The 23763-nt window shown below is 47.1% G+C and overlaps 5 protein-coding genes across 5 annotated transcripts; 1 reads left to right on the top strand and 4 right to left on the bottom strand.

Moving 5' to 3' along the window:
- Positions 1 to 432: 432 nt before the first annotated feature.
- On the bottom strand, positions 433 to 740 carry GLRG_06252 (uncharacterized protein; the record flags this gene model as incomplete). Its single annotated transcript, XM_008096937.1, has 2 exons — positions 433 to 640; positions 706 to 740. 2 exons carry the CDS (start codon positions 738 to 740, stop codon positions 433 to 435), a joined length of 243 nt encoding a protein of 80 aa, XP_008095128.1.
- Positions 741 to 3417: 2677 nt separating this feature from the next.
- Positions 3418 to 5633, top strand: GLRG_06251 (uncharacterized protein; the record flags this gene model as incomplete). The annotated part of the gene is made up of 2 exons (XM_008096936.1): positions 3418 to 3587; positions 3656 to 5633. 2 exons carry the CDS (start codon positions 3418 to 3420, stop codon positions 5631 to 5633), a joined length of 2148 nt encoding a protein of 715 aa, XP_008095127.1.
- Positions 5634 to 6145: 512 nt separating this feature from the next.
- Positions 6146 to 7397, bottom strand: GLRG_06250 (pectate lyase; the record flags this gene model as incomplete). The annotated part of the gene is made up of 2 exons (XM_008096935.1): positions 6146 to 7196; positions 7258 to 7397. 2 exons carry the CDS (start codon positions 7395 to 7397, stop codon positions 6146 to 6148), a joined length of 1191 nt encoding a protein of 396 aa, XP_008095126.1.
- A 2346-nt stretch (positions 7398 to 9743) lies between these two features.
- Positions 9744 to 10667, bottom strand: GLRG_06249 (aldo/keto reductase; the record flags this gene model as incomplete). Its single annotated transcript, XM_008096934.1, has 1 exon — positions 9744 to 10667. One exon carries the CDS (start codon positions 10665 to 10667, stop codon positions 9744 to 9746), a length of 924 nt encoding a protein of 307 aa, XP_008095125.1.
- A 6755-nt stretch (positions 10668 to 17422) lies between these two features.
- On the bottom strand, positions 17423 to 19213 carry GLRG_06248 (glucose/galactose transporter; the record flags this gene model as incomplete). Its single annotated transcript, XM_008096933.1, has 6 exons — positions 17423 to 17694; positions 17750 to 17882; positions 17972 to 18080; positions 18136 to 18705; positions 18917 to 19004; positions 19069 to 19213. 6 exons carry the CDS (start codon positions 19211 to 19213, stop codon positions 17423 to 17425), a joined length of 1317 nt encoding a protein of 438 aa, XP_008095124.1.
- Positions 19214 to 23763: the final 4550 nt, after the last annotated feature.

The raw sequence follows: 23763 nt of genomic DNA, 5'->3' as shown, positions 1-23763 counted from the left end.
GAGCGGGGTAGGAGGCCTAGCACGCACGTCCCAGTTGGAGGTCTTCGCCAACCGGACCATAAGGATTGAGGACCGTGGCGGCCGGTTGAGTCGAGAATGCCTGAGACGTCCGACTGTCAATCGAGACATCTCTGGCTCAAGCCCGCGTGGTGGAGTCATAACAGCATCGCGTTTGATTGCTTTGACGTTTACTTGTCCGAAGTTCTGTGCATGTGTTTGGTCGACGACGCTGCCATAGATTCCAAAATCGCGAGTGAGGGCCGAGGTTTTCCATGGGCGTGTGTCAGGTGGAGAGCATGTTTGCGAGATGGCGATTGACGGCTGACTTATGTTTTCTTGTTTACTCGGGTATCAATCAACTAATCATACAGAAATGGAATATGTATACAGTGCCAAGGTTGCATGAGAGACTTTCCTGGCCCGGCCCATTCGTCAACGCCTGGCAGAGCTCCATTGCTGGTTGAACTTGGCAAGTTCGTCGGCCGCATGGCGTGTCCTGTGTGATCCCTGGCCAGTGACCCAAAATCTCTCCATCGGGTCTGCCGTGCTTAAGTATGTGGTGTAAGGTGCCTGGTAGGTAGGGGTGTCACGCGGTCGGCCAGTGGTGTTTGTAGAACCGCTGTAGGCCGACTGGGGGTAGCTGGGATGTGTTAGGGTGGGGAAAGGTACGAGGTAAGAGGAGAAGTAGAGAAGTAGCCCGCGTACCTTGATTTGGGACGTTTGTAGCTAGATCCAGACATGTTGTCTTGTATTGCTTCTGGGGGGGGGGGGGTCTTGAAGGACGTCGTTGGAGAGGCCCAAGATGCACGAGCGGTTGGCTGTCAAGGTCAAGCAAATGGTTTGTGTTGGTCCGGTCTGGCGTCCTTCGACGACCAACACAGCGATACCTATATACATATATATATATATACGGGTTGAGCAGTTGACTCGGATCGAACAGAGACGGGTGGTAATATCACTACCGGCTGAAGAGCCAGCAAAAGAAGCGCATGTAACTGGAATAAGACACATCATCATTGATCGACTTTGGGATCGAAGCAGATTACCAATGTGAGCGGGTTACATTTGAGAGGCATGGGGGGCGTTGTCGAGAAAACATGGAATGGAAGGGACACGTTTAGGAATAGTAAAAAGTCGAGGTGCTGCATGGCGCGCTGGCATACGGTGATGAGACGGATGGAACGAAGTAATTCGGTTTCAGTGTCACTTGACGAACAGCATCGTCATGAGAGCATCGAATTAGGAACCGGTAAATAGTGGACTGGCAGCTAGCGGCCTCCTTGCAAGCCTCAGAGCATGGAGTTTGGTCACGGACAAGATAAACGAAGGAGCGGGAGGCAGTGAAGTCAGAATAAGGACAAGAGGCAATTGGAAAAAACCGTTTGGGATCCCTGGTTCTCAACGGCTGGGACGGCACGCGTGGAGAGCTTAGGGAAAACTTCCTGTAGGTTCCCATCGCATCGCCAAGAAGTTTGCCACTCGCATGGATCTAGAGTAGCTCCCGAGAGGCTTGAACAACCGACCTCGGCCCGTAGAGGAGCGCTCGGGTGGGTGAGAGCGCGGGTTAGTGAGGGCGGAGGTCGGCGGGGGGGGGGGACAAGTGGCGTGGCGCGGTGCAGTGAGATTGAAAGAATGGCGATGAGAATGAAATTGGCCGTCGGGGATGGACGCCCGGGAGAACCAGGCTAGAAGACGGAACAGAACGGGGTTGGCGATGGCTGTGGACGACGGGAGTGCGGCACACTCTTTGATGGCAAGTTCATCAACTAGCAGGGAGGGAGTCAGGTACCGGTCATAGACTCACAAACAGGTCGGTGAAGGCCATGGGCTTAAGTGGGCGACGTCGTGAGTTTCGTTGAGTACCTACTATCATGGTCTCATGGAGGTGTTCCCTGCCAATGAATGTTGTCCAGGAAGAACAGACGATTCCCAGCAAAGGTCAAGCACCAATTGCGGTGGTGGCTAAGCCATCGAGGCGCCCGCCGGTTGTAGTTTTGCAATTTTGCGGCTTTTGCGGCGGAGCACGGCGGGGGTCCAGTCGCTCCAAATGATATTATGACCTGCGGTGGGGAAAACCAAAGCTTCAGTTCTCGACGAGGAGATGTTACTCTCAGCACGTCATTCCCCCAGAACGCTTGCGTGAAGGGCACGAGGGCTCCCATGGCCGTCCCGAGCTGCGCCACACTGAGTTAGTTCCCCCTTCAACTCTGCCTGACGGGGCAGTTTCTCGATCCCATGCCATGTTCTTGCTGCACGACAGCAGTAGCAATATGGGCATGTTGCGGCTGGTTCTGTCTGGTTGGAGCCCTCCTCCCATGTCCCGTTCCCCATCTCGAGACGAAGGTGAGGTCATTCCCGTCTCTCGAGCGCATACAGGGGGATGGACTGTTGACTCTCCCAGGCTATAGCAGTGGGCGCTTACAGGATTACTCCACAGTATGTACAGGGTGACAAGGGGTAAGTAAAATACCCCTATGATGTTACCCCCCATAACCGACATCATGATAGAGGGGGAATATTCACCAAAAGTGAAGTTCTGCAGTAGGGGGGTGGACGTTAGTTACCTAACCGGGGTATTTAACTTCGGCCTGGTACCATTGTATGTACCCCCAGCTGAACAATCTTAGACACCGTAACCCTGGTGCCTAAACCAACATGCAAACACACAGACAATCAGCATCCGTCTGGAAATCCTCAACCACCCTCATCCCTCATCTCATCATGGATGCGATGCTGGTATGATGATGGTAGTTCTTGGAGATCCTCGGCCAACACACTCACACACACACACACACAAAAACACATAGCACTTCTCTGATAATGCCCGTATAGTTGACACGAGCCCGACTGGCACATAACGGCTGAGCCACAACACTCTGCAGCCCCAGCCTACTCTGGTGGGTGCACCACCTCCATTCTTCCATTTCACGCCCATTGGCCCCGCCTGGCCACCTCCAAGACCTCATTTTCTTCTAGGCTGCCAGCTCTTGCTGTGCTACCACTTCCCTTCCAGCCCCGGCCGTCGGAGGGGGCCAGTCTTATCAGGCTCCCACGCTTCCTTTGGTCTTAGCTGTCTATTCTGACCCCTGCGTTGTACCAGACTCTACGTCTCTCGCCATGGATTGTCCATCCCTCGTCTCTCGCGCCGGTGGCATGCACCACACACATATCCTTCAGCTCATTGATAGCCTGGTCATCCCCCTCACTTCTGATGACCAAAGTCTGCTCCGATCCTCTTCATTGCCCATCATGTCTCTCCTCCCATAACAAGTCATTCTTTCCAATTTTCCCTCCAGCTCTTGGCCTGTAACAAGTCTTTCTCTTCATATACTTTGATACCCTTCTTTCCCCTTACTTACACGCTCTTCGTCACCAAACGTGGCAAGGCTGTGGCGGCCAGCCATCACTTTGAACGCAATGTCAGCTTCACCTTCCAGCTCGCACGCCACCCAAACTGGTCGTCCTTCGCTGTGGAACGATTCTTCTGAGCGTAGGTTAGCTAGGCTCTACGTCTACACCACATTGCCTCTCAAGAAGATCGTCGAGGTCGTCCATAAATCCACCCCCGGAAACAAGGACTGCCCAGGGTACGCCGAGACTCTTGCTTGCGACAGCGCAGCTGCGATTGACCGTCATTGCTGACAGACAGGTGCAGAAAGGACTCGGCCAACAAAAAACTCAACTCGATACTAGACAAGGAGCCAAGATGGCTTCACCCGCGAACCCGGACCGATATGGACCGTCGCATACGCGCTCTCGATAGCTCTCCCACGCGGCAGACCACACCAGAGAACGCATTCCCGTCAAGTTACTCTAGGTCCGTCTCCTCCGACATCAACTCGCGGTTGAGCGCAAACCCCGACTTCAAACACGAAAGTGGAAACAGTCCCAACCTGCATGACTTTCAGCCCTTCCAACACTCTCGTTCTTCGTCTGCCGGCTGGGGTCCACTTGCCGCCGGACCGCTTCCGACTCTGGTGACCAGCGAGTTTGCGTCCGCGCCGCCGCCCAACATCGGAATCCATCGTCAAAGTACTACCTTGACCCTGCAGGAGGTTCTGTCACAGTATTCTACGGGGTTTATCCGGCAAGTCGACAAGTTGTTGAAGCGGTATACGATGCCAAGCCATACGATGCAGAACCGCTCACCCATGGACGAAGACCGCCCGGGCACCGCCGATTCTAACCCGGCCTCATGGATTTTCGAGGACAATGCACCGCGAGGAAACTCGGACGCAGGAGCTAGACCGCTTCCCGGCGACTTCCTCAATTTGCATCGGCACATGAACAGCAGGGGCTTCTGTACCGAAGGGCTACCCGAACACGACTCGCGATCCTGCTTCTGCCACGTCAACAATGAGCTCACCGAGGAATCTTGGGTGACCAAGGCGGGCCCGTCGCCATATGCTCAACAGGTCCTCCTCTCCGGAGCACCTCCAGACGGAAGACTGGACAGCCGCGATGCGTTCGGCAACACGATCCTCCACCTCCTCGCGGCCGGCGACGCGCACCATGACCACCTCTTCAGAGCTATCCAGCTATCGCCAAATCCGTCGGCGGCAAACAGCGCTGGCCAGACCTTTCTGCACGTTCTCAATGATACCTGGTTCTCGCACAAGGCTGATTCGCTCTTCCGACTCCTCGAATACTTGAAATTCGAGAGCTTCTTATACGTGCGCGATGTCTATGGCCGCAACTTCTGTCATGTTCTTCACTCCAAGGGTTCAGACATCCTGGACCAGGACACAAAGAACTTCCTCCTGAAGAAGTTCGATGCCATGGAGTACTGCCGTCGCGATGCCTTTGGCAACATCCCCGAGTCTGCACCGATTGGACTGCCTGTTCGCCGGGCGTACACTGCCGCTGTCGGCCAAGAGATGTCCCCAGCGTGGGACTCTCGTACCTCGCGACAGGTTTCATCGCCCATTGAACAGCAGGCCGCGCTCCTAAGGCTTGTTAGGGAGGCGTACCAAAATACAAGAGTTCAAGATACACAAGGCCGAAATGGTCTACACTGTCTTGCAGACGCCATCCTTAGCCAGGACGCTCTGCTGGCTAAATTTCCTCAGTATTCCAGCAACACCGGTGCCGATGCACAACAGCCAACTGCCTCCAGTCGCAAACGCAAGTACAACAAACCCGTCCTCAACAAATCGTTATCCGACTCATCCACCGATCGCCTTACCGTCCGGGAAAGAATCGTTGTGGACCTCATCGAACTCGGAGTAGACCCCAATCACTACGACAAATACGGCAACACGGTGCTCATGGCTTTTGTCGCCCAGCTCCCCGAAGACGACGACTACAAGAAGCCAGTCGAGATCCTGGAGGTCCTTATCAAGGCTGGCGCCAACGTGAACGCCCGCAACAGGAACGGCGAGACCGCATTGCATATCGCCGTCCGGAGGGGTAAGAAACTCGCCATGCGCACGCTGGTGCAAAATGGAGCGAATCCCCAGGCGCGCGATGTTGAGGGTAGGAGCGTACTCGAGGTCGCCGACCGGATGGTGACGACTTCCAAGCAAAACATTCAGTACTCCCACTACGAAGCTTGCCATGCATGGTTGTCGGGGCAGGCAAAGGCTGTGCAGTTTCCCACAATACATCAAGAATGGGAACTCAGAGAATTATGAGCGTCTGGGTCGATATTGTGTCGAGTGATGGGATAGGCCAGCTGCATACATAAAAGTCAATCCTTCTTGTCTATGGGTTGTTTGATGATGTTGACGTATAAAGTCTTCTGGCGTTAGGCGTTTCCCTTGGACTTGATTACTCGAAGAGTCATTCGAGAGGATACGGATATGGGCGAATGATGATAATCGTTGAGATTTTTTTCTTCTTTTTGGACACCCAGTTGAGGACTGTATAAGCTGCGTAAGCTCATATACATTTGCATTGGGTTGTTGACCCTTTACTTTCTTCAACTATTTAGCGATAAAATCAGGCAAGCTCCTCTATCGCCTGATTGGGAAACGAGGCTTCATTTGTGGTGGTTGCAGGAGCACATATTTGCATGATGTACATACGGAAGAAACAATATAGAGTCCCATGTCGACCTTTCATGCTCACACGAATGATCAACACTACATAAGTCCCAAGTTGTGGGGGACGTAGTTGTGGTCGACCCATGCAGGCGAAAGCACACTCAAGAATTTGTGCTCGTGGTCTTGCCAACACCGGCGTTGGCCTTGACCTTGGCGGGAACATCGGCAACACCAATATGGCCAATGAGCGAGGATTTGAAGCCGCCCAGCTTGGACAGAGCATCAGTGCTTGTGAGACTGCTGACAACTCCTGAGTCGCGGGCTCGGTTCCACTCGCAGATGTATCCCAAGGACGAAGTGCAACGAGATGCCTCGTCTACGGTGTTCACAATGTAAATATTGCCACCATTTGTCAAGGTGGCTGGAGTGACGGGTGTGGTGACGGAGTCGAAGTAGTTGCCCTCGAGTAGGACCCATGTGTTGCCGTCAATATCGAAGGCATGACCTCCTACATTCTGGAAGTAGTTGTTGACGCCGTGGAAGATAATCTCGCTATCGGCCGTCTTCTTGGTGCCCATATGGGGAGAGCGACCCGAGACGTCGTGCAGCCAGTTGCCAGAGAAAGTGTAGTAGTCCTTAGCCCCGATCAAGAGGGCGGCCCAATAGTGCTTACCGTTGCAGCCGGCCGACCATTCGGACTTGCCATCAAACTCGGTGTTGGAGATGGTGACCTTACCGGCAGCGCCCCAGCCCGAAACGACAAACTGACGGCCTATCAGGGAGATCTTGCAGTGGTCGATCCAGACCTTGTCAGAGCCATCTAGAGTAATGGCATCACCACCCCAGACGTACTGGGGATTCAAGTTGGTGATGTGGATATTTTGGATGATCACATTGCTCGTGCCACCGCGCACACGGAGTCCCTTGCCAACGATCACGCCCTTGGAGCCGACACCGACGATGCTTTTGTTACTGTTGATGTCGATAGGACTCTTGGCTGCGTTGTCGTACGTGCAGTCAATCCACGTTCCGCTGGCGGCATCACAGGTATCCTGTATCCAAGCCTGGCCCTTGGATGTACCACCGGGACACTTGGTCGTACGATTATCACTGCAACACCTGCCATGCGTTGTGCCCTCGGTGTTGCGGAAGTCCCAGGTGCGGTCGATCATGATGGTTCGGGGCGTGCTGTCAGTGAGCCACTCTTTCAGCCTGCATGGTAATATCAGTTCTTCGGCCACCCAAGTCTTTTTGGCCTCTTATTCGCACTCACTGGGCGATGCTGGAAGGATACTGAGGCGCGGCCGAGCCACCGCCAGTTGTTCCGGCAGCAAAACCAAAGGCCTTGCCCTGAACCTGGGCGGTAGCCGTGCTCGCCAGAGCGGCGACGACGAAGAGAAGTAAATTCTTCATTGCATCAAACCCACCAAACTCAATATCAGGAACTATACAAGCAAAAGCGGTGAACAGATTGGAAGAAGCAAGTGACAAGAGAGGAAGAAAACAGAAAGACAACGGGCTATATAATATAGAGAGAACCAATTTAAAATACGCCAAGATATTGATAGCCGAGTGATGATTCCATGGTACTTTGGTGGGGCAGAACGAGGAGGCCTGTCCTGTGATCTTATTGTTCTTTCCTCTATGCATCTCATAACCCCGCGTCGTTCGTACTTTAGCATATCGCTTACATTCTCCATTGTCCAAATAGGGATGGGACGGTATATTTGACACTGCTGCTGCTGCTGCTGAGGCGGATGCGATATTATGCAAGGGTGCATTTCCACCAGACAGCACTGCTCTTTCTTCACGGACACAATGGACCCTCCCTGGTTCTTTAATCCTTCTGTGCAACGGGAAGTTTCTGTCCCATACCACTGGTTATGACACCTACCTTGTAGACTTGAAGCATTTGAGCCTAGCCTATGTTTCCTGATCCGGTAGTTTGAACTCAAACGTCCCACCGATGGTGACCTTTTCGGTCAAGACTCAAGATGCTGTGCACAGAGAGCCGGGTCGACCCCGCTTTTCATTTGGACAGAGATCGACGACAAGGGCTGAAGGACTACGATGCCACTGAGCGGGATAGTCCAAGCACCACAGGGTATATGATTTAGGAACCCAAAGAAGTCTAAAGGGCCCTCTCGGCCATCTTACTCGGCACTTATAAGTCATTTCCTTAGAGATTGGAGGGGAGTTTAGGCTCAACATCCCGGGGACGTCTACTACTGTAGCTGGGGGCTTACCCTGCGGCTTTCAGACATTTGTTGGGCCCGTCATGTCTGCCGTAACAGTTTTCGACTCTATGCTGTATGATGACACTTTTAGCACCGAGGAGGCTCGCTCAGGCTTTTCTTAGAACCCATATGTTGCTAACCTTACCAAAGCAGGATGCACTCTCGTTGATGCCCAGGAAGCTGAAGATATTTTGCCTGTCATCATTGTCGTCGCGCTGAGAGAGGGCCACGATGTTTCGAAGATTGGTTGGCAGCCCCTAGTCACGCGCTCAAAAATCTTCAGATACCTAGTTCTCCCTCTGGCCGAAAAATGTCACAGTAGGTGCCTGAGGAGACATATCAGTTGTCACTGGGCCTAGTATTTCTGCCTCTGGCTATAGGAAATGCTGCTCCACCAAACAGGGTTTTCCCTATCTGGCCTCCAGGTAAATCAGATGCTATGATGGCGAAGTTGAAGTCGACAAAGGGCTTGGTCGCCGCCGAAGCCGTCATGGGCTTGGAGAAGTACATTTGCTCTCAAGAAGCACATCAAGTAGTATACAAAAAACCACATCTCTTTGCAGGAAGCTTTGAAAATTCGTCACGGGTCCCATCTCGTATTAGTGGAGCTGTCCATGTTTTGGCCATATCCTGCGAGTTGTCTTGGCTGTTACCAACTGATGCTCGATGAGATGTTAGGCTGGAAGATAATGAACGAGAACGAGCTTACAGAAGAGCAATGGGTCGGTGAATGTTGGGTATCAGATAGCCCCGAAACTATGTTGATGGAAATATTTCAAAGTGGAAACACGAGGGCCTCTCAGTAATGTGCTTCTTTCTTAGATGTTCCGATTGAGACGCGTTTTCTGATGTGTCGTGATTTGTTGGTCAAGCAACACAAACATGACATTTGCGTCGAAACGTTAACGCTTTCCCTATCACTGGTGGTAGACGATAGTTGTCATCTCAGCACATGCGATGGAGTCTACTTCTGACCGATGAGTCTCGAGAGTATTTATGAACCGAATGCATCTCTCAAGCAGAAGCCCACGCATCAAGATCGAATTACATACAAGGCACTTTGCGTCTAAAAAGTTCATGTCTAAATGGATGCGGCATTTCCAAACCTTTCAGCTTCTCGACTGTGGGCAAACAGTTTTAAACAAGTTGTATCAATCTTCTTATGGATGATACTCAGTAGTTTTTCAAAAAGAAATGGGCCATAAATTCGTACCAAGGCTCGCCTGGTGTGCTATCTAGCTCGCTGGTCTAGGTATAATATCTTGTCTTGTATCCTTCCATAAATAATCAATCCTAACTCCAATCTAAACTCTTTGGCCGGGGTGATAAAACGTCAAGTGGCGCATGCAACCAAATCCTTTTATAATGTCCTGGATGGACGACGTGCTTAAATCGTCACGTCGGCAAATGTAAGAGGCAGTTTCAATGCCCTCAGGACGGAGGGAATGCTCAATTTCGCGCTGGTGAACCAGCGATGTGCCGATCGAAGGAGGTGCCCGAAGGCCAGATATGTTGATATCATCTACTCCTTGTGGAGGGAGCCAGTGACGTAGTTCTCCTCGAGGGCATCGATGGTAGCAATGTCCTCCTGGGAGAGTTCGAAGTCGAAAGACTCAAAGTTGGACTTGATGCGGTGGGCGGTGAGGGACTTGGGAAGGACGATGTTGCCGCGGGAGGCGTTCCAGTTAAGGAGGACCTGGGCGGGGGTCTTGCCGTACTTCTCAGCAATCTTGCCGACGGTGGGATCTTCAAGCTTGTTGCCGCGAGCGAGAGGGGAGTAAGCTTCGATGGCAATTCCGTACTTGCGGCAGGTATCGACAAGCTCCTGGCGCTGGCAGAAGGGGTGAACCTCAATCTGGTTGACTGCGGGGACGACAGAATTCTCCTTCATCAGCTCCTCAATGTGCTGGGAGCTGAAGTTAGAGACACCGATGGAGCGAACCTTGCCCAAGCGCTGGGCAGTCTCAAGGGCTCTCCAAGAGGCAAGGCGCTTCTCCTTGTCGTCGGAGGGGGAGTGGATCAGGTAGAGGTCGAAGTAGTCGAGACCAAACTTCTCCAGAGAGTCGCACAGGGCCTTGAAAGTGGCCTCGTAGCCGTGGTCGGCGTCCCAAAGCTTGGTAGTGACGAAAACCTCGGATCTGGGAGTGCCAGTCTTCTGGAACCACTTCTTCAGGGCGCGGCCACAGGCCTCCTCGTTGGCGTATCTGGCGGCAGAATCGATGTGTCGGTAGCCGGCGTCGAGAGCGGCAATGACGGCGTCCTCAGTTTCCTGACCATTGGGGGCCTTGTAGACGCCAAGGGCGATCTGGGGAATCTCGTTGCCGTCGTTGAGTCTAACGGTCATACGAGGGGAATCGCAAGGAGAGGCGTATCCGGAGTCCTGGCGGGTAGGCATGACCTTCTCCATGCCAATCTCGGGCTGACGGGAAGCGAACTGGGTGGCCATTGTGAACGATTTGAGGGTTGATGTGTAGATGCTGGAAAAAAAGGCTATGAATGGGATATCAGAATGAAGTATTCGTTGGTATGTTGAGGCCGTTTGAAGTGATTGATGTGTGAGTGGTGTTTTCAAGCGAGAGAGCAGATGTTGCCGAGTTATCTCTTTCCTTTTATCTTTTTCGACGTCTCTCTGTATATTCTCCTATTACCTATCTCGGTCCGATAGCATCCTCTCCCTTGTCGCCAGTTGCGGACCCGCCGTGGTGAAGAGCCATCTGTGTTGAGTTGATGCCCCACCACTTGGATGGGTACACGTTCTGCAATGAGTGGACCCATACCGATTCTGAGGGCTGGCACCGTACTCCTCCTATGGTGGTGAGTAGGTTTTCCATGTGAACGAATGTCGATTTTCAGTCGGTGCTGGCGGTTCCCAGTCGGCATCTGTCCGTCTCTCGTACGGTGCCAAGTTGATGCCCCGTTATCTCTGGGCCCACGACCCGCTGGTGTTGGATCCAATGACGTAGAAGTTCTCCGCCGGCATTGGGCCGCTGATCCGCCGTAGACCGGATCCAATGACGTGCCGTGACTCCGCCGAAGCTGGGCCGCTGGGCGGCGTTCGAGTCAGGGTTCTCGATGGAGGTACGGTGGCTATTGTCCAGTTACACTACTGGCGGCAGGTCTCAGTCCCGGCTGCCGAAAGCCAACCTCACACTGCCTACTGCGTACTGAACTCGACTCATGCTACATGTACCTGACGGGATAAGCAATGATCGACTTGCAAATCGGTGTATGCGGCCGAACTACAGGATTCTATCGGATTGTTGAGCCTCACTTTATGTGTTCCACGACTTTGGCGAATATCAGCTTTCACAGTGGCAAAAATGTTGCAGTGAATACAATGTACAGACTTTTACGGACAAGCGCAATTGTGAGGACTGTGCACTATTGGGAGCCGCTGCGGAAATCCCGACTGCTAACTAAGAGCTATGCCTTGGGGTTTCGTTCGGTCAATCATTCCCGAAGACCCATGAAGCGATGTTTCACTTTCAGCCGCGGCGGATTGCCATGATGCGTCGGAGGCACAGAATCGGCATAGAGCCAACGCCGTTGAGGAAGAAAATCCAGTTTTCCAGGGAGACGTCGAAAAGCCAGGTACGTACAGTGGGTGTGTCCTGGGTAAGGTATCGTGAAATGAAAAGCCGCACTAAGCGACAGGCGCGATTTTTCACAATATGACGTCAAGCTGCCACTGGCATCACAGACGAAGTGGACCAGTTCAAAACGCGGTGCAGCTCAAGGCCCATTAGAAATGTACCCTTGAAGCCGAAAGATGCCGCAGCTGTTTCTAGTCTGTAGGCTGAAGTGTGCGTGGTTTGGTGGTACGAGTTGCGGCCTCAACAGCCTGGAATGTAAGGAGTATGCGAGTCGTAAATTTGCCATTTCTCGTGTACATGAGCAATGTACTCCGTACCTATCCTGTCTGTCGTATTGTACTATCTAGGTATGTAGCTCAGAGTCTGAAGAGTCTGAAAAGTTGTTATAGCGCCCTGCCGCTGGAGCCTTCGAAAAGACCATAACCCTGTAGCCCATAGTTGATTGGCCCAAAGCCCTGCAGAACTCAGGAACGTAGTTTCAGGATCCCCTCTGATGTCATTGGAGGGTCCCGATGTAGGGCGGAACGGAAGCTAATGGTGATTAGATGGAAGTCCCTGTATCCATGGATGGAGGCATACAGCCTGCAGGACCCCTATCGGGAAGGCTCGGAAGGGCCCGCTCTTCCCTCAGCCTGGGCAATCAATCAGTGAGTGTACAGTGTACTAGAGAGGGGATTGACTCTACCTGCCACATGGAGTTGCGCCCGCGTTGCCTAATCGGCAGAAGTCCATGTTCCCGTACAGTCGCCTACCGATATATGCCAGCTCAGCGAGACAAACATGATGATCGGACTTCCTAGGAGTAACCCTGAGGCCCTGAGCCCGGCGATCAACAGCTGAATCAACTCTGAGAAATTTTCACATGTACACTACACCACGCCAAGCTCATACACAGCCTAGCAAGTTGGAAGCGCTTTACGGGCAGTGGATCGGCAAGGAGACATCAGGATTTTTTCTGGTCCGAGGAAGTACATCATAGTACGGATAGGTAGCCGCGCAAAAGAAGGGGGAAAAAAAAAAACTGTGCTTCCACAATCCCTGTCAAGAATATTGAGAATGCCGATGAACGTCAATGCCCCTTATCTGACCCTGAGACAAGGTCCTATCAATGACCCACGCGAGGCTCCAGTTTATCTTTTATCTCAACCAAGGTAGGGAGCGCTTCTTCCCAGCGTGTCAGCCTGGGTGCACAGGCACTTGTGGATTGAATAGAAACCTAACTGGATAGAACATCTCGTAATGTGGGCTGCGCTAGGATGTCGGGACCCCGTCTCACGGCGAGAGAAACGGCCGATAGGGGCGTCACCTCGACAGACAAACAGGCTGGCTACAGGCAGAGACGATCCTTAGTGGGGACGTCTGCGAGGTGAAAAATGTCGCTCTCGAGCTTCTCGACACGGTGCATGAAGCGGGCAGTCCAGAGAATCCCAACAGTAATCAGTATCATTGGCGGTGTACGGATAGTGGCATCGGTGAATGGGACCAAAGCTCCACCACATCATAACATTTATAATGGATTTGGCCTTAGGGTCATGGTTGCTATGACACTTGCCTTCATTGGATGATGGGTTAAATTCTAAACTTTTCGCTGAATGCCGAATCCTGGTGAGACTGCACTATCGAACTTGGTTTCATGAGGGATTTCAAGTCCATGTCGTAGGTAACCTAGAGTGCTGCGGTAAGATTACGTCTTAATGCATCGAGATCAAGCAATGAGACCGGGTTCTGCTCCTCTGAGATGCGAGGCTAGGATAACAAATAAAACAGATACCCGCCCGAGGCAGCCGAGAATAACAGCGAAACAAGGCAGTGGAATAACTTGGCAGGTAGGGCCATCCCTCTCCATCTAATTAGTGCATATGCTAATCGAAAGAAAATGCGCCCGTTGCGGTGACGAGTAGGTAGAGCTGCATGCCATGCAACCATGCCATATCAAGAATGTAATCACCGCTATACCGCGCATGTAGATTTCCAAAGATAACGCAAAATCGCAGCCATCAATGCCCAACGCAGCACGAGTCAGATATGGCGTCAGCAAACAAAACTAAGGGCAAGGGACTGCAGGGGAAAATGTGCCAATCACTTCAAGTAATGTTACAGCACAGGAGTTATGGATGTTGATCTACAGCATGGTCGGCTTTTCTCGGGCACTGGCAGATGAGAGAGGACTAAAAATGCCTCAGGGGCCTGGTGGCCTCTCCAAGAAATCGACATGGAGTTTGGGTTGGATAGTATTACGGCAATTTTGGTAAGTTAATCGGTATTTTAGCGCTATGCTCGAGCCAAGTAATAGTTATTGGGATGGCACCAATTGCTACGAAGGCACGAAGTTGCAAAAACCTCAACCCCACATTAATGCCGAATGTCACGATAGCCTCAACCCCAGATCAGGACCACCATAAATGTTCGTCATCCCCGCCAACCCCAGGAAAAGGCCGATCTAAGCCAGAGAGAGACGAGATATGGGGCGCTGCGACTCATGTAGTTTGAGCTTCAATTACTGACCGACATCAGCAACTTGCTTTCAAATGCATCACTCTCAGTTGGTGCAGTAAAGCAACACGCGTAATTTAAGAAGTCAACAAGCCTGGTTTCTGTTTGTCTTTTCATGGAAGTTTTATTGAAGCGAGTCCTCCCATGAGTTAATAGGGTGAAAAGTCCATGCACTCAGACCATGCCCGAGGATACTGTTTGGATGTTATCTGAGTACGTCTAGAACGTCAACTGTCCCTCTAGGAATATTTGTGACCTTGATATAGCTCAAACGTGCAACTGTGCTCACAACAGACGTTCTAGAAAGCTCTTCAGTCCCAATTTTGAATCCGCCACGGGTTCAGCGACCGATGATCCATATTTTACTCCACGAAGCTTGGATGTCAGGTTTTATGGAGAATTGCTGATCGTTGCGGTGCGGCTCAATACTCGACGTTCCAAGACAAACTTGATTGATGATAAGTCTGGCGGGAGAGGGAGAAGAGAAGAAGCAAAAAAGGAAAGGAAAAGAAAAGAATTGGATCTACAGATTTATGGATACCAAGTGAGTTCTCTTCATGCGCACTGTTCTGCGGCAACAGTACAAGGGGACTGATTCTTGTCCCGCTTGCAGCTTTTCAAGTTTGCCTCATCCTGAAAGCCCCTATATTTGATGGACTATTGCTATGAGGCTATTTCAATTGATTTGTTTGATTAGCTTTCTAGCATGGTGAAAGGAACGTTTTCGTGTCCTAAAATAAAGGACCTTGTGGTTGGGCATGTGATCCTATTTGTTATTGGTTGACCAGACTCTTGTGTGTACAAGTGTTGGCGGGCAACTACGTATGTGCCATTCGCATTTTCTCTGCTGAAATGCTGCAGTCGCTGCTACTTTTGGGGGGGGCTACAAGACTATTTATGCAGCACTGAAGTTGGGAAAGTTGTGGACTGAGGATAATGATTATTTGTAGTACTGCAAGAGGCCGAGGTAGGCGAAAGTGGGGATACTGACCACCGGCTCCGGCTCCGGGCTCGGCAAAATAAAGGATGGCAAAAGGATATAGAGTCGGGGGCCAGCGCTACAGCCGGTAGACTCAGAACTTAGAAGAACAGAGCTTTGAATTTCTATGAACATAATGCACAGTAGCCTAAATTCATTTAGTATCAAACTTAATTTGCAAAGCATGCTAGTCATGAATCTAAAAATGGAAAACTTGGTCAGTATTCATTCCCTAGAAGTATTCCTTGATTATAGATACTAAATACTAGTGCACTACAGATATGTTATATCTAAAGAACATCTATAGAATACCAACCCAAAATCTAATCTATAACAACAAGTAGGTTACACTTAATTACATAAGTTGCTTCTAGATAAAAACCTTTATTAAATAAAATACTAGAGGGGGAAGGAAGGAGGGGCTGCCTTGCTAACGTACTTCTAACAGGAAGTGTCAAGATTTATGTTTGGACAAGCTGTTATAAGCCACCTTAGTCAAGGTCTGTGGATACTCCGGCGTGAAGAGTATATTAGTTTAATAAGATGTTACTGCCGCGTCAATCACACTAGAATGATGCGTCTTGTACTTCTAGTTAAAACGACATGAGAGCCATTAAATGGGGTGCCAAATGTGGCTATGTACTTTTTATCAATAGTGTGTTTGTTCAAAGCTTCATAGGTAAGGTTTATTGACCAAATGTCGGAAGAGATAATCTAGACTTGTAGCCCAAGCACTATCATCTCACAATCTAGCTGGCTTCCACATCATCTTAGCATGTTGATAACCCCTCGTTTGACAAGCGCCAGGTAATTGATTTAAAGACAGACTGTATCATCTTACTAATTAGGCAGGTCTTTAAGGGTTATAATTATCTAATGCTGTTAGAAGGACTCTAGATGGATTGATGCATTAAGCAAATGGGTGTAAAAGGCATGAATTCCTGAAGTCTAAGTTGGCCTAGCTGGCTGGAAGGTGGCCAGTTATATAGACTTCTGTAGTGACTGACTCATGCGTGCAGATCGGTCAGAAATGCTGTTCCCACAAATGCCAAAACAATACGCCTAATAATGTCTACAATCCGTCTGCCTTGACACCTGCATTTATCATGCAGCATCCTTACTTTAAATTCCCGTAATGAGGCATAACGTAGTATTGAAGTCCAATAGTGGTTTCTTAGCCTCTTCTAAACTGAAAATTGCAACTAAGGCTTGTAAGGGCTGCTGTTAACGCACGAATCTAGTTGTCATAATGTTATGAAGCTTGCACAGCTTTGTGTGGCTGATCCTATAAACGCTATATATGGCTTACTAAAAGATGGACTTACATAGGAAAGGGTATTCCTACCTAGAAATCTTCTTGTACGTAGATCTAAAAAGGGGCCATTCACTTCTCTCTAACAAAAAACAGGCGCTGCGGTTCATGATACACAACAAGTGGTATGTTGTTGTTGCTACCTTCTTTGATTGCGGCGAGGTGTGTGGACCTCAATATATGGTTCATGCCATACTTGGCCTAAACCACCACTGCATCTTTCAAGCTCGCACTTTGTGATATATTATACAAGGACTTATACCAAAACAAGGTCATGAATATGCTGCAAATGTTCTTTGCCCTTAGCGATTCGTTCAGGATATGCGACAATAAGTATCAATATGCTGACGCTAAATGTTTGAGAAATGACACAAGCCAAATAGGCTTGCAAGCGTAGGCACAACGTACGGCAGACGTTAAGGGCGAGAAAATCACCTGAGTATGAAAGATGGCAATAGTTTTAGGGAAAATGGCCATTATTTGTCTCAGCAATAAAAACAACTATTATTCTTCCTTTGGCTTCATTGGAGACCACTAACCCTTTATTAGTAAAGTCAATTTACTATGACTAAAACTGTAACGTGTTCAAACTTGGATTCAATCGCTTCACTTGCGGCAATGATGACCTAATAAGTTTGAGAATAACTACAAAATACAAATCTGATATCCCTCTAGAATACATAGATTATGCGACGAAGCCAGGATATAAGCGCTACATACTGTCATATTTAAACGATAAGCCAAGTGGCATTACGATCAATAAATACCAGCGCCATCAAACGAATTGTGTGATGTGATGGCACAAGCCAAGTATTAATGTCCATTCACGACAAAGTAGAGACGGCTTTCTTAGTCTGCTTGTCCTCGACAGATTCGACCCCTCCCTTCTCCCAGTCCGCGTCTACAGGTCGTATGCCGACTTCAGTAGCGCTGAAAGCATCGGCAATGTTACGGTATCTTGGCATGAAATTGACGGCGAAGGCGTATGACAATGCCAGCACGAAGAATATGAGGGGAATGACCATGGCAGTACCCATACCCTTGGCATCGCCGACGACACCGAGAAGAGGAGGTACGACAGCGCCACCAGAAACACCTGGCAAAGATGTTAGCAAGATTTCTGAAAATATGACTGATCTTGTACTGCCTACCAGCGATTATGACGCCACTTCCTCTCTTAGAGTGTCTGCCAAGACCTCTCATACCCAGAGCCACAATTGTCGGGAAGCAGATGGATTCGAAAAATAGTACAATGTACAGCATAGCCATACCTATATCTCCATGCTGAGTAATGGAAGGAGCGATGAAGATGACACAGCAGGAAAGGAAGCCGAGGAAGACCCAGCGGGTTTGATGTAGTGCATGAGACCGACACCAACAAAACGGCCCACAGCAAAGGCTGCCTGAGCGCCAGCGAGGAGCTTGGAGCCAAGAGCGCTATCAGTATTGGGACGACGCTCGGTCACGTAATTGATGAAGAAACTGAGATGCCATGTTAACGCACAGTCATCTCCGCCAATTCGCAGTCTGGACTTACCCGGCAATCGCAACTTGAGCGCCAGTGTAACAGAATTGGGCAAAAGCGGCATGGAAGAGGCGGTATTGCTTCCGGAAGGGTTTATCGTCCACATTGGCGTGGGTCTCAGAAGCCTGAAAAGCCATGTCGGCATCCGTGATTTCGGGAATCCTAGCTAGCCAGAAAACGATGGCGAGAGACCAGACAAAGACAGCGATGGCAAGGTATACCCATTGTACATTCTCCAAGGCGCGCTTATCGTCAAAGGCAAAGAAGACATAGGAACCCATCACGGGAGAGACGACGGTACCGATACCGTTGAAGGCCTGGGAGATGTTGATACGGATTTCGCTGTACTTTGGAGGACCGCAGACGGTGATGTACGGGTTTGCAGCTGTCTCTAGGGAGCCAAGGCCATTGCCAATGATGAATATGGCGGCGCAGAAGCCACCAAAACTCTTGGCGATAATGCATGGGATTGCGATAAGAGCACCAAGGCCGTAGAGAAAGAGGCCAAAGACGAATGTTGCCTTGTAACCCCAATGCCTCAAGATCCAGGCAGCATGGCCAAGACTAGCGATGAGGTAGGCTCTGCGCAGTAGAAGTCAGCAAACTGAATTGCCATCTGAAGAGTCGCCAAAACTAGATTGCAAAGCTGGATCGCAGACAGAAGTTCCACGGAACAATTCTTGGAGTCACTCGGTTGGTCGTTGGCATGAAAAATGACGCCCGTTGAAGGGAAAGCCTCTCAGTCGAGCCTACACCAACCACTACACACGGTTGTTGCGATGGAGTGACATACCCGAAATAGGCGGCCTGTAAGCCGGATGATCTTGCTCGGGTAATGTGTAGCGTCTCTTGAAAATGCTTATTCAGAGTGTCGAGGAGGCCTTATGCTGAGAAGTCAGCAAACCTCTAACTTGTCTCTTTGTGATCGGGCCGGAAGTGGCGCACCGTAGGAGAAACCCCAAAGGAAGAAGAGGATGGTGACAAGGAAAATTGGAAATAGAGACTCCTTCAACGTCAGCTCAGCGGCATTTGTGCGCACGTTATCCTTATGGCGCAATGACCGTTTGTGGAAGAACTCCTTGACACCCATATCTTAGATACAATCAAGTGGCCAAAGGTATATCGGTCCTTTTGAGGCGTCTCTGGGAATGTGCACGCGTGTCGGTGGCGTATGATGAGCGCCAAGGCCTCGCGAGGAGACAGGTGCACTAGTAACCGGTGGACGGCAGCGTTAGCGCTTGAGTGGTATTGATGAGGCGCATCAAAAAACAAAAACAAAACAGATTGCTCAGGAGCAAGAGGCAGCCGGAGACGGATGAAAGCTTGTATTTGAGCGCTCGAGCCTGGCATACCCCCGGTCGTTTCGAGCCTGGTATTGCCGTGGACGGCAACGTGGGATGGACATGACCACTCTTGGCATCGCATTGTTACACGAGAAGTAATACGGATAACTTTTGGGTTGAGGTAAGCATCATGGGGAGATGAGCAGCATATCAGCTTGTTTGGGGTAACGGGCGTTTGGGGAGGCGTGCGGGGGTGGGTCATCACGCTTTGAGTCGCGGGGATCTTCATCTAGCTTCATTTGAAGTGCGGGGTGAAGGCTAGGATAGCCAGTCGAAAAGAACGAAGTGGAACTCAGGACTCAGGAGACCTTAGAAAGTGCGCCATACATGCCTGACATGCACACTTTTGATTATAATCCCTCGAATCAATGACCTGGAGGCCGGGCAGTAGATGAGTGCGCGTGGGAACTCCAAATCTTGGGAGGTGGTGATTGGATATCGACTAGCCGGTTAATTCATGGGCCCGGGGTAATGCGTCTGGGTTCGACACAAAGATGGCCCGAAGGTTGAGAGTGCCGATCCGAAATGAGACCACTCTCATTGGTGTAGAGAATCAGGAGCTGAAGGCAATCCTCCAGATCGTGCCCTGCAAGATCCGGTATAGAATTCTAACCTTAACTGCGCAGTTGATGTCACATTTGTTTTCTGCTCTGGCCTCTAAAATATTTGATGGTCGTCTGCGTGCCCTTTGCTGTCGAAAGCCTTTCATGCAAAGGGGAAATGTTGATGCTGGATTGGCACGCGGTTCGGCAGTACATATAGTTAGCCCAACGGCCCAACCCCAAACCCGGTTTTGAATCTCGAACAGCTAGGTGCCATGGCTCCTCGTGCAATTGACGCCATTCGAGAAAGGTCTCCTTCTTATTGGGATGTTGGAACTGAGCCTTTGTCACCCCACTGGCAGGTTTGACAAGTTTGTATTTCGAACCTCCAAGATCAAGAAATACTAAGATGTTAGGGCCCAAGATAACGAAAGTCAATCAGAGTCACGTGGAGTCGGGCCCCCCCCCCATGTCAGGGTAAGGACATTTCCTTGGTTCCGCCAACCAAAGTGAGGAATGTTTCGAGGAAAGGCTATGGTATTTGCTCCAAACAAAAGAAGAAAAGGCAATTTATCCCAAACATTACACCGCAGTCAACGTGTAAACGCATACGAAGTTTTTTGATCATCAAAATAACACATGCTCAAACTCTGGAGCTCCAACATTTCGGAAAAGAGGCTGAAAAAACCAGAGTGAATGAACAGCTACTGCCACCCCAAGTGCAGAAGAGAGATACAATCTGACTCTTCAATGATCACATACAGGGGGAATTAATCCAAAGACAGGAAGTCGAGGAATGTGAAAGTCGTAGCCTTCTCATTTATGTCAGGTGCCCGGAGCGGGGCCCCAGGGGGGCACTAGAGTAGGACCAGGACTAGATAAACTAGTTACTAAAGGAATAACAAAAAGGGAAAACTCTATAGAAGATAGGGGTTAAAGGAGGTATATTAAAATAATTATTATAATTAAACCCTAGCTACGCCTATTACTAACTCTTTTACTTAATACTATCTCTACCTCTAATACGTTCTAATATCTTTTTATCCTTAAGTGTATTAACTACTAAAGTAGTAATAGTGCCTACTAGATCCTAAACTATAGCCTAGTAATAAAGGAGCACTATAATAAGATAACTAACACCTAATATAACTAAGTTTATACTAGTAGATAAGTAGTATACTATTAACTTAAGTAAGCTATTAGAGGAAGAGCTAAAGGCCCTTCTAGAGGAGGAAGTAAAAAAAATAAAAAAAGTAATTAATTAAATTAAAGCCTTTTAAAATAGTATATTTATAAAAGATATATAAAAAGAGATAAAAATAACTACTAATCTTTAACTAAAGACTAAGTAACTTTATACTAATATACTTTTAAAAAAATTACTTACTTTAAAGTATAAAAAAAAAAGCTAAAATAAACTATAAAAATTCTTATTTTAGTTAGAAATATATTTTAATATAGTAAGGGATAAGTTTATAACTAATAATAATAAAATAAGATATACTAATACTATACTAAAAAGTAACTTAGTATATAAATAAAAAAAGTATATAGGTTTTTATTATAAAAGTAAAATTAGTAAAGTGCCTTAAGAAGTTATAAAAGACTAGCTAAAAGTAAATATTACTAATAATAATATATAGGCTTTTAGTACTACTATAAAGCTAAACGCTATATAATAAGCCTTAGGCTAGTTATACTAATAATTTATTAATAAGTATAAAATAGTTAAGAAGAAGTGCTTTAACCCCTAAATAAAGAGGTAGTAAGTAGTCTATATTTTAAACTAGGTGCTTTTAGACCTAAGGACTTATATACTTACTAAAAGGCTACTAGCTACTTACTAGAAGTTAGATAATATAGTAAAAAAAGTAAAAACACTTACTAAGACTTATATAAAAGAAGTATTAAGAGGATAACTAAAGTAAGGTTAGAAAAAAAAAAGCTACTAGAGGGTAGTAGTATAACTAATAACTATAAATACCTTTTTAACTAAAGCTACTAGTATATACTTAATACTAATAGCTATAATACTAATAAGTATACTTATATTAAAGCTAGGGGTTAAAAAAAAAAAAAAAGTATAACACCTTAGCTAAAAAAAACCTAAAGACTACCTACTTATTATAACTATAAGAAGCCTAAGTACTAGTTAGCTAGGTATAATAAAAAGAAGTACTATAAGTATAAATAACTATAATACTTAAGGAGATAGTATACCTTAGTGCTAATAAAAGTTAATAGTATTAAGCTCTTTTAAGATAAAAGACTATACTACTACTTTAAAGTAGATTTTTATATTAAAATAAGTAGTATATAGAAAAAAAGGAGAGCACTAATTAATCCTAGTGTAAATAAGAACATACTATACTAGAGGATATTATATATAAAGGTACTAGTAGAGGTAAGCTAGAGGGGCCTAACGCTTTAAGGTATATAAAGAAGTAAGGCCTTAGACTATAAAATAAAAAAGGTAGTAATAAAAGTTATAAATAATATAAGGGTCTTAAGGACGTAAAGCTATACCTTTTAAGTTAGTAATATAGCTAAGTATAACGTTATCTTAAGGATCCCTTAAGAATAAGTAGTATAACTAAATATAAAGTAGATAATAATTAGTTAGATATACTTACTAAGAAAAGACTACCTCTAGCTTATCTAAAGTAAGTAAGAAATTAAAAAGGTATATAAAAAGTTAAAGGCTATTCTAGCCTATTAACTAATAATCTACTACCTATAATATAAGGGGGATAAAGAAGCACTAAAGATACCTTATTATAACTAAAAAGAAAAAGTAAAAGCTAAATAAGATAAAGGAATAAAGGCTACCTTACTAGAGGCCTATAAAGAATAAGTATATATATTTAATATAGGCCTAGTAGTCTAGCTAGTAGGTAATAAGGGCTACTTATATATAATTAATTTAAAGCTAGAGGTAAAAGTACTATTTAGCCTTATCTACTTATTAGCTAAGAAAGAACTAAAGGAATTAAGGATATATATTAATAAGTTACTTAAGAAAGGCTAAATTAAACACTTTATAAGCCTAGTAGGGGCACTAATCCTCTTTATTCTTAAGAAAAAAGGTAAGCTATATCTTTATATAGACTATAGGGGGCTTAATAAAGTAACTATTAAGAATTACATACTACTACCTTTTATTAGTAAGATCTTTAACTATTTAGTAAAAGTAAAGTAGTATATAAAGCTAAACCTAAAGGATATATATTACTAAGTAAAAATTAAGGTAGGTAATAAATAAAAAATAGCTTTTTATACTTACTATAGACACTTTAAATATTATATTATACTATTTAAGCTAGTTAATATACTAGTAACATTTTAGGCGTATATTAATAATACTTTTACTAAGCTAGTAGATATTATATATATTATTTACTTAGATAATATCTTAATCTTTATAAAAAATAAAGAAAGTTATATAGAAGTAGTTAAGTAAGTACTAAGCTAGTTAGACGTTATAAGGCTATATATAAACCTTAAGAAGTATGTTTTTTACACTTAGTCTATTAGGTTCCTAGGTTTTATAGTGTCTAATAAAGGGATTACTATAAAGTATAAGTAAGTATAGGTAATAATAAAGTAGTAACTTCTTACTAGTATTAAGGAGATTTAGGTTTTCCTAAGGTTTATAAGATTCTACTAGTAATTTATTAAAAACTACTTTAAAGTATATATATCTTTAATAGACAGGCTAATATTTAAGGTAGTAAGGAAGTAAGTAATAATATAAA

Source organism: Colletotrichum graminicola, assembly GCF_000149035.1.
Source record: "Colletotrichum graminicola M1.001 genomic scaffold supercont1.23, whole genome shotgun sequence".
In the NCBI taxonomy this organism is placed as follows: Eukaryota; Fungi; Ascomycota; class Sordariomycetes; order Glomerellales; family Glomerellaceae; genus Colletotrichum; species Colletotrichum graminicola.
Note: the sequence above shows the minus strand (reverse complement) of the source record. Positions and strands in the feature narration are given on the sequence as shown.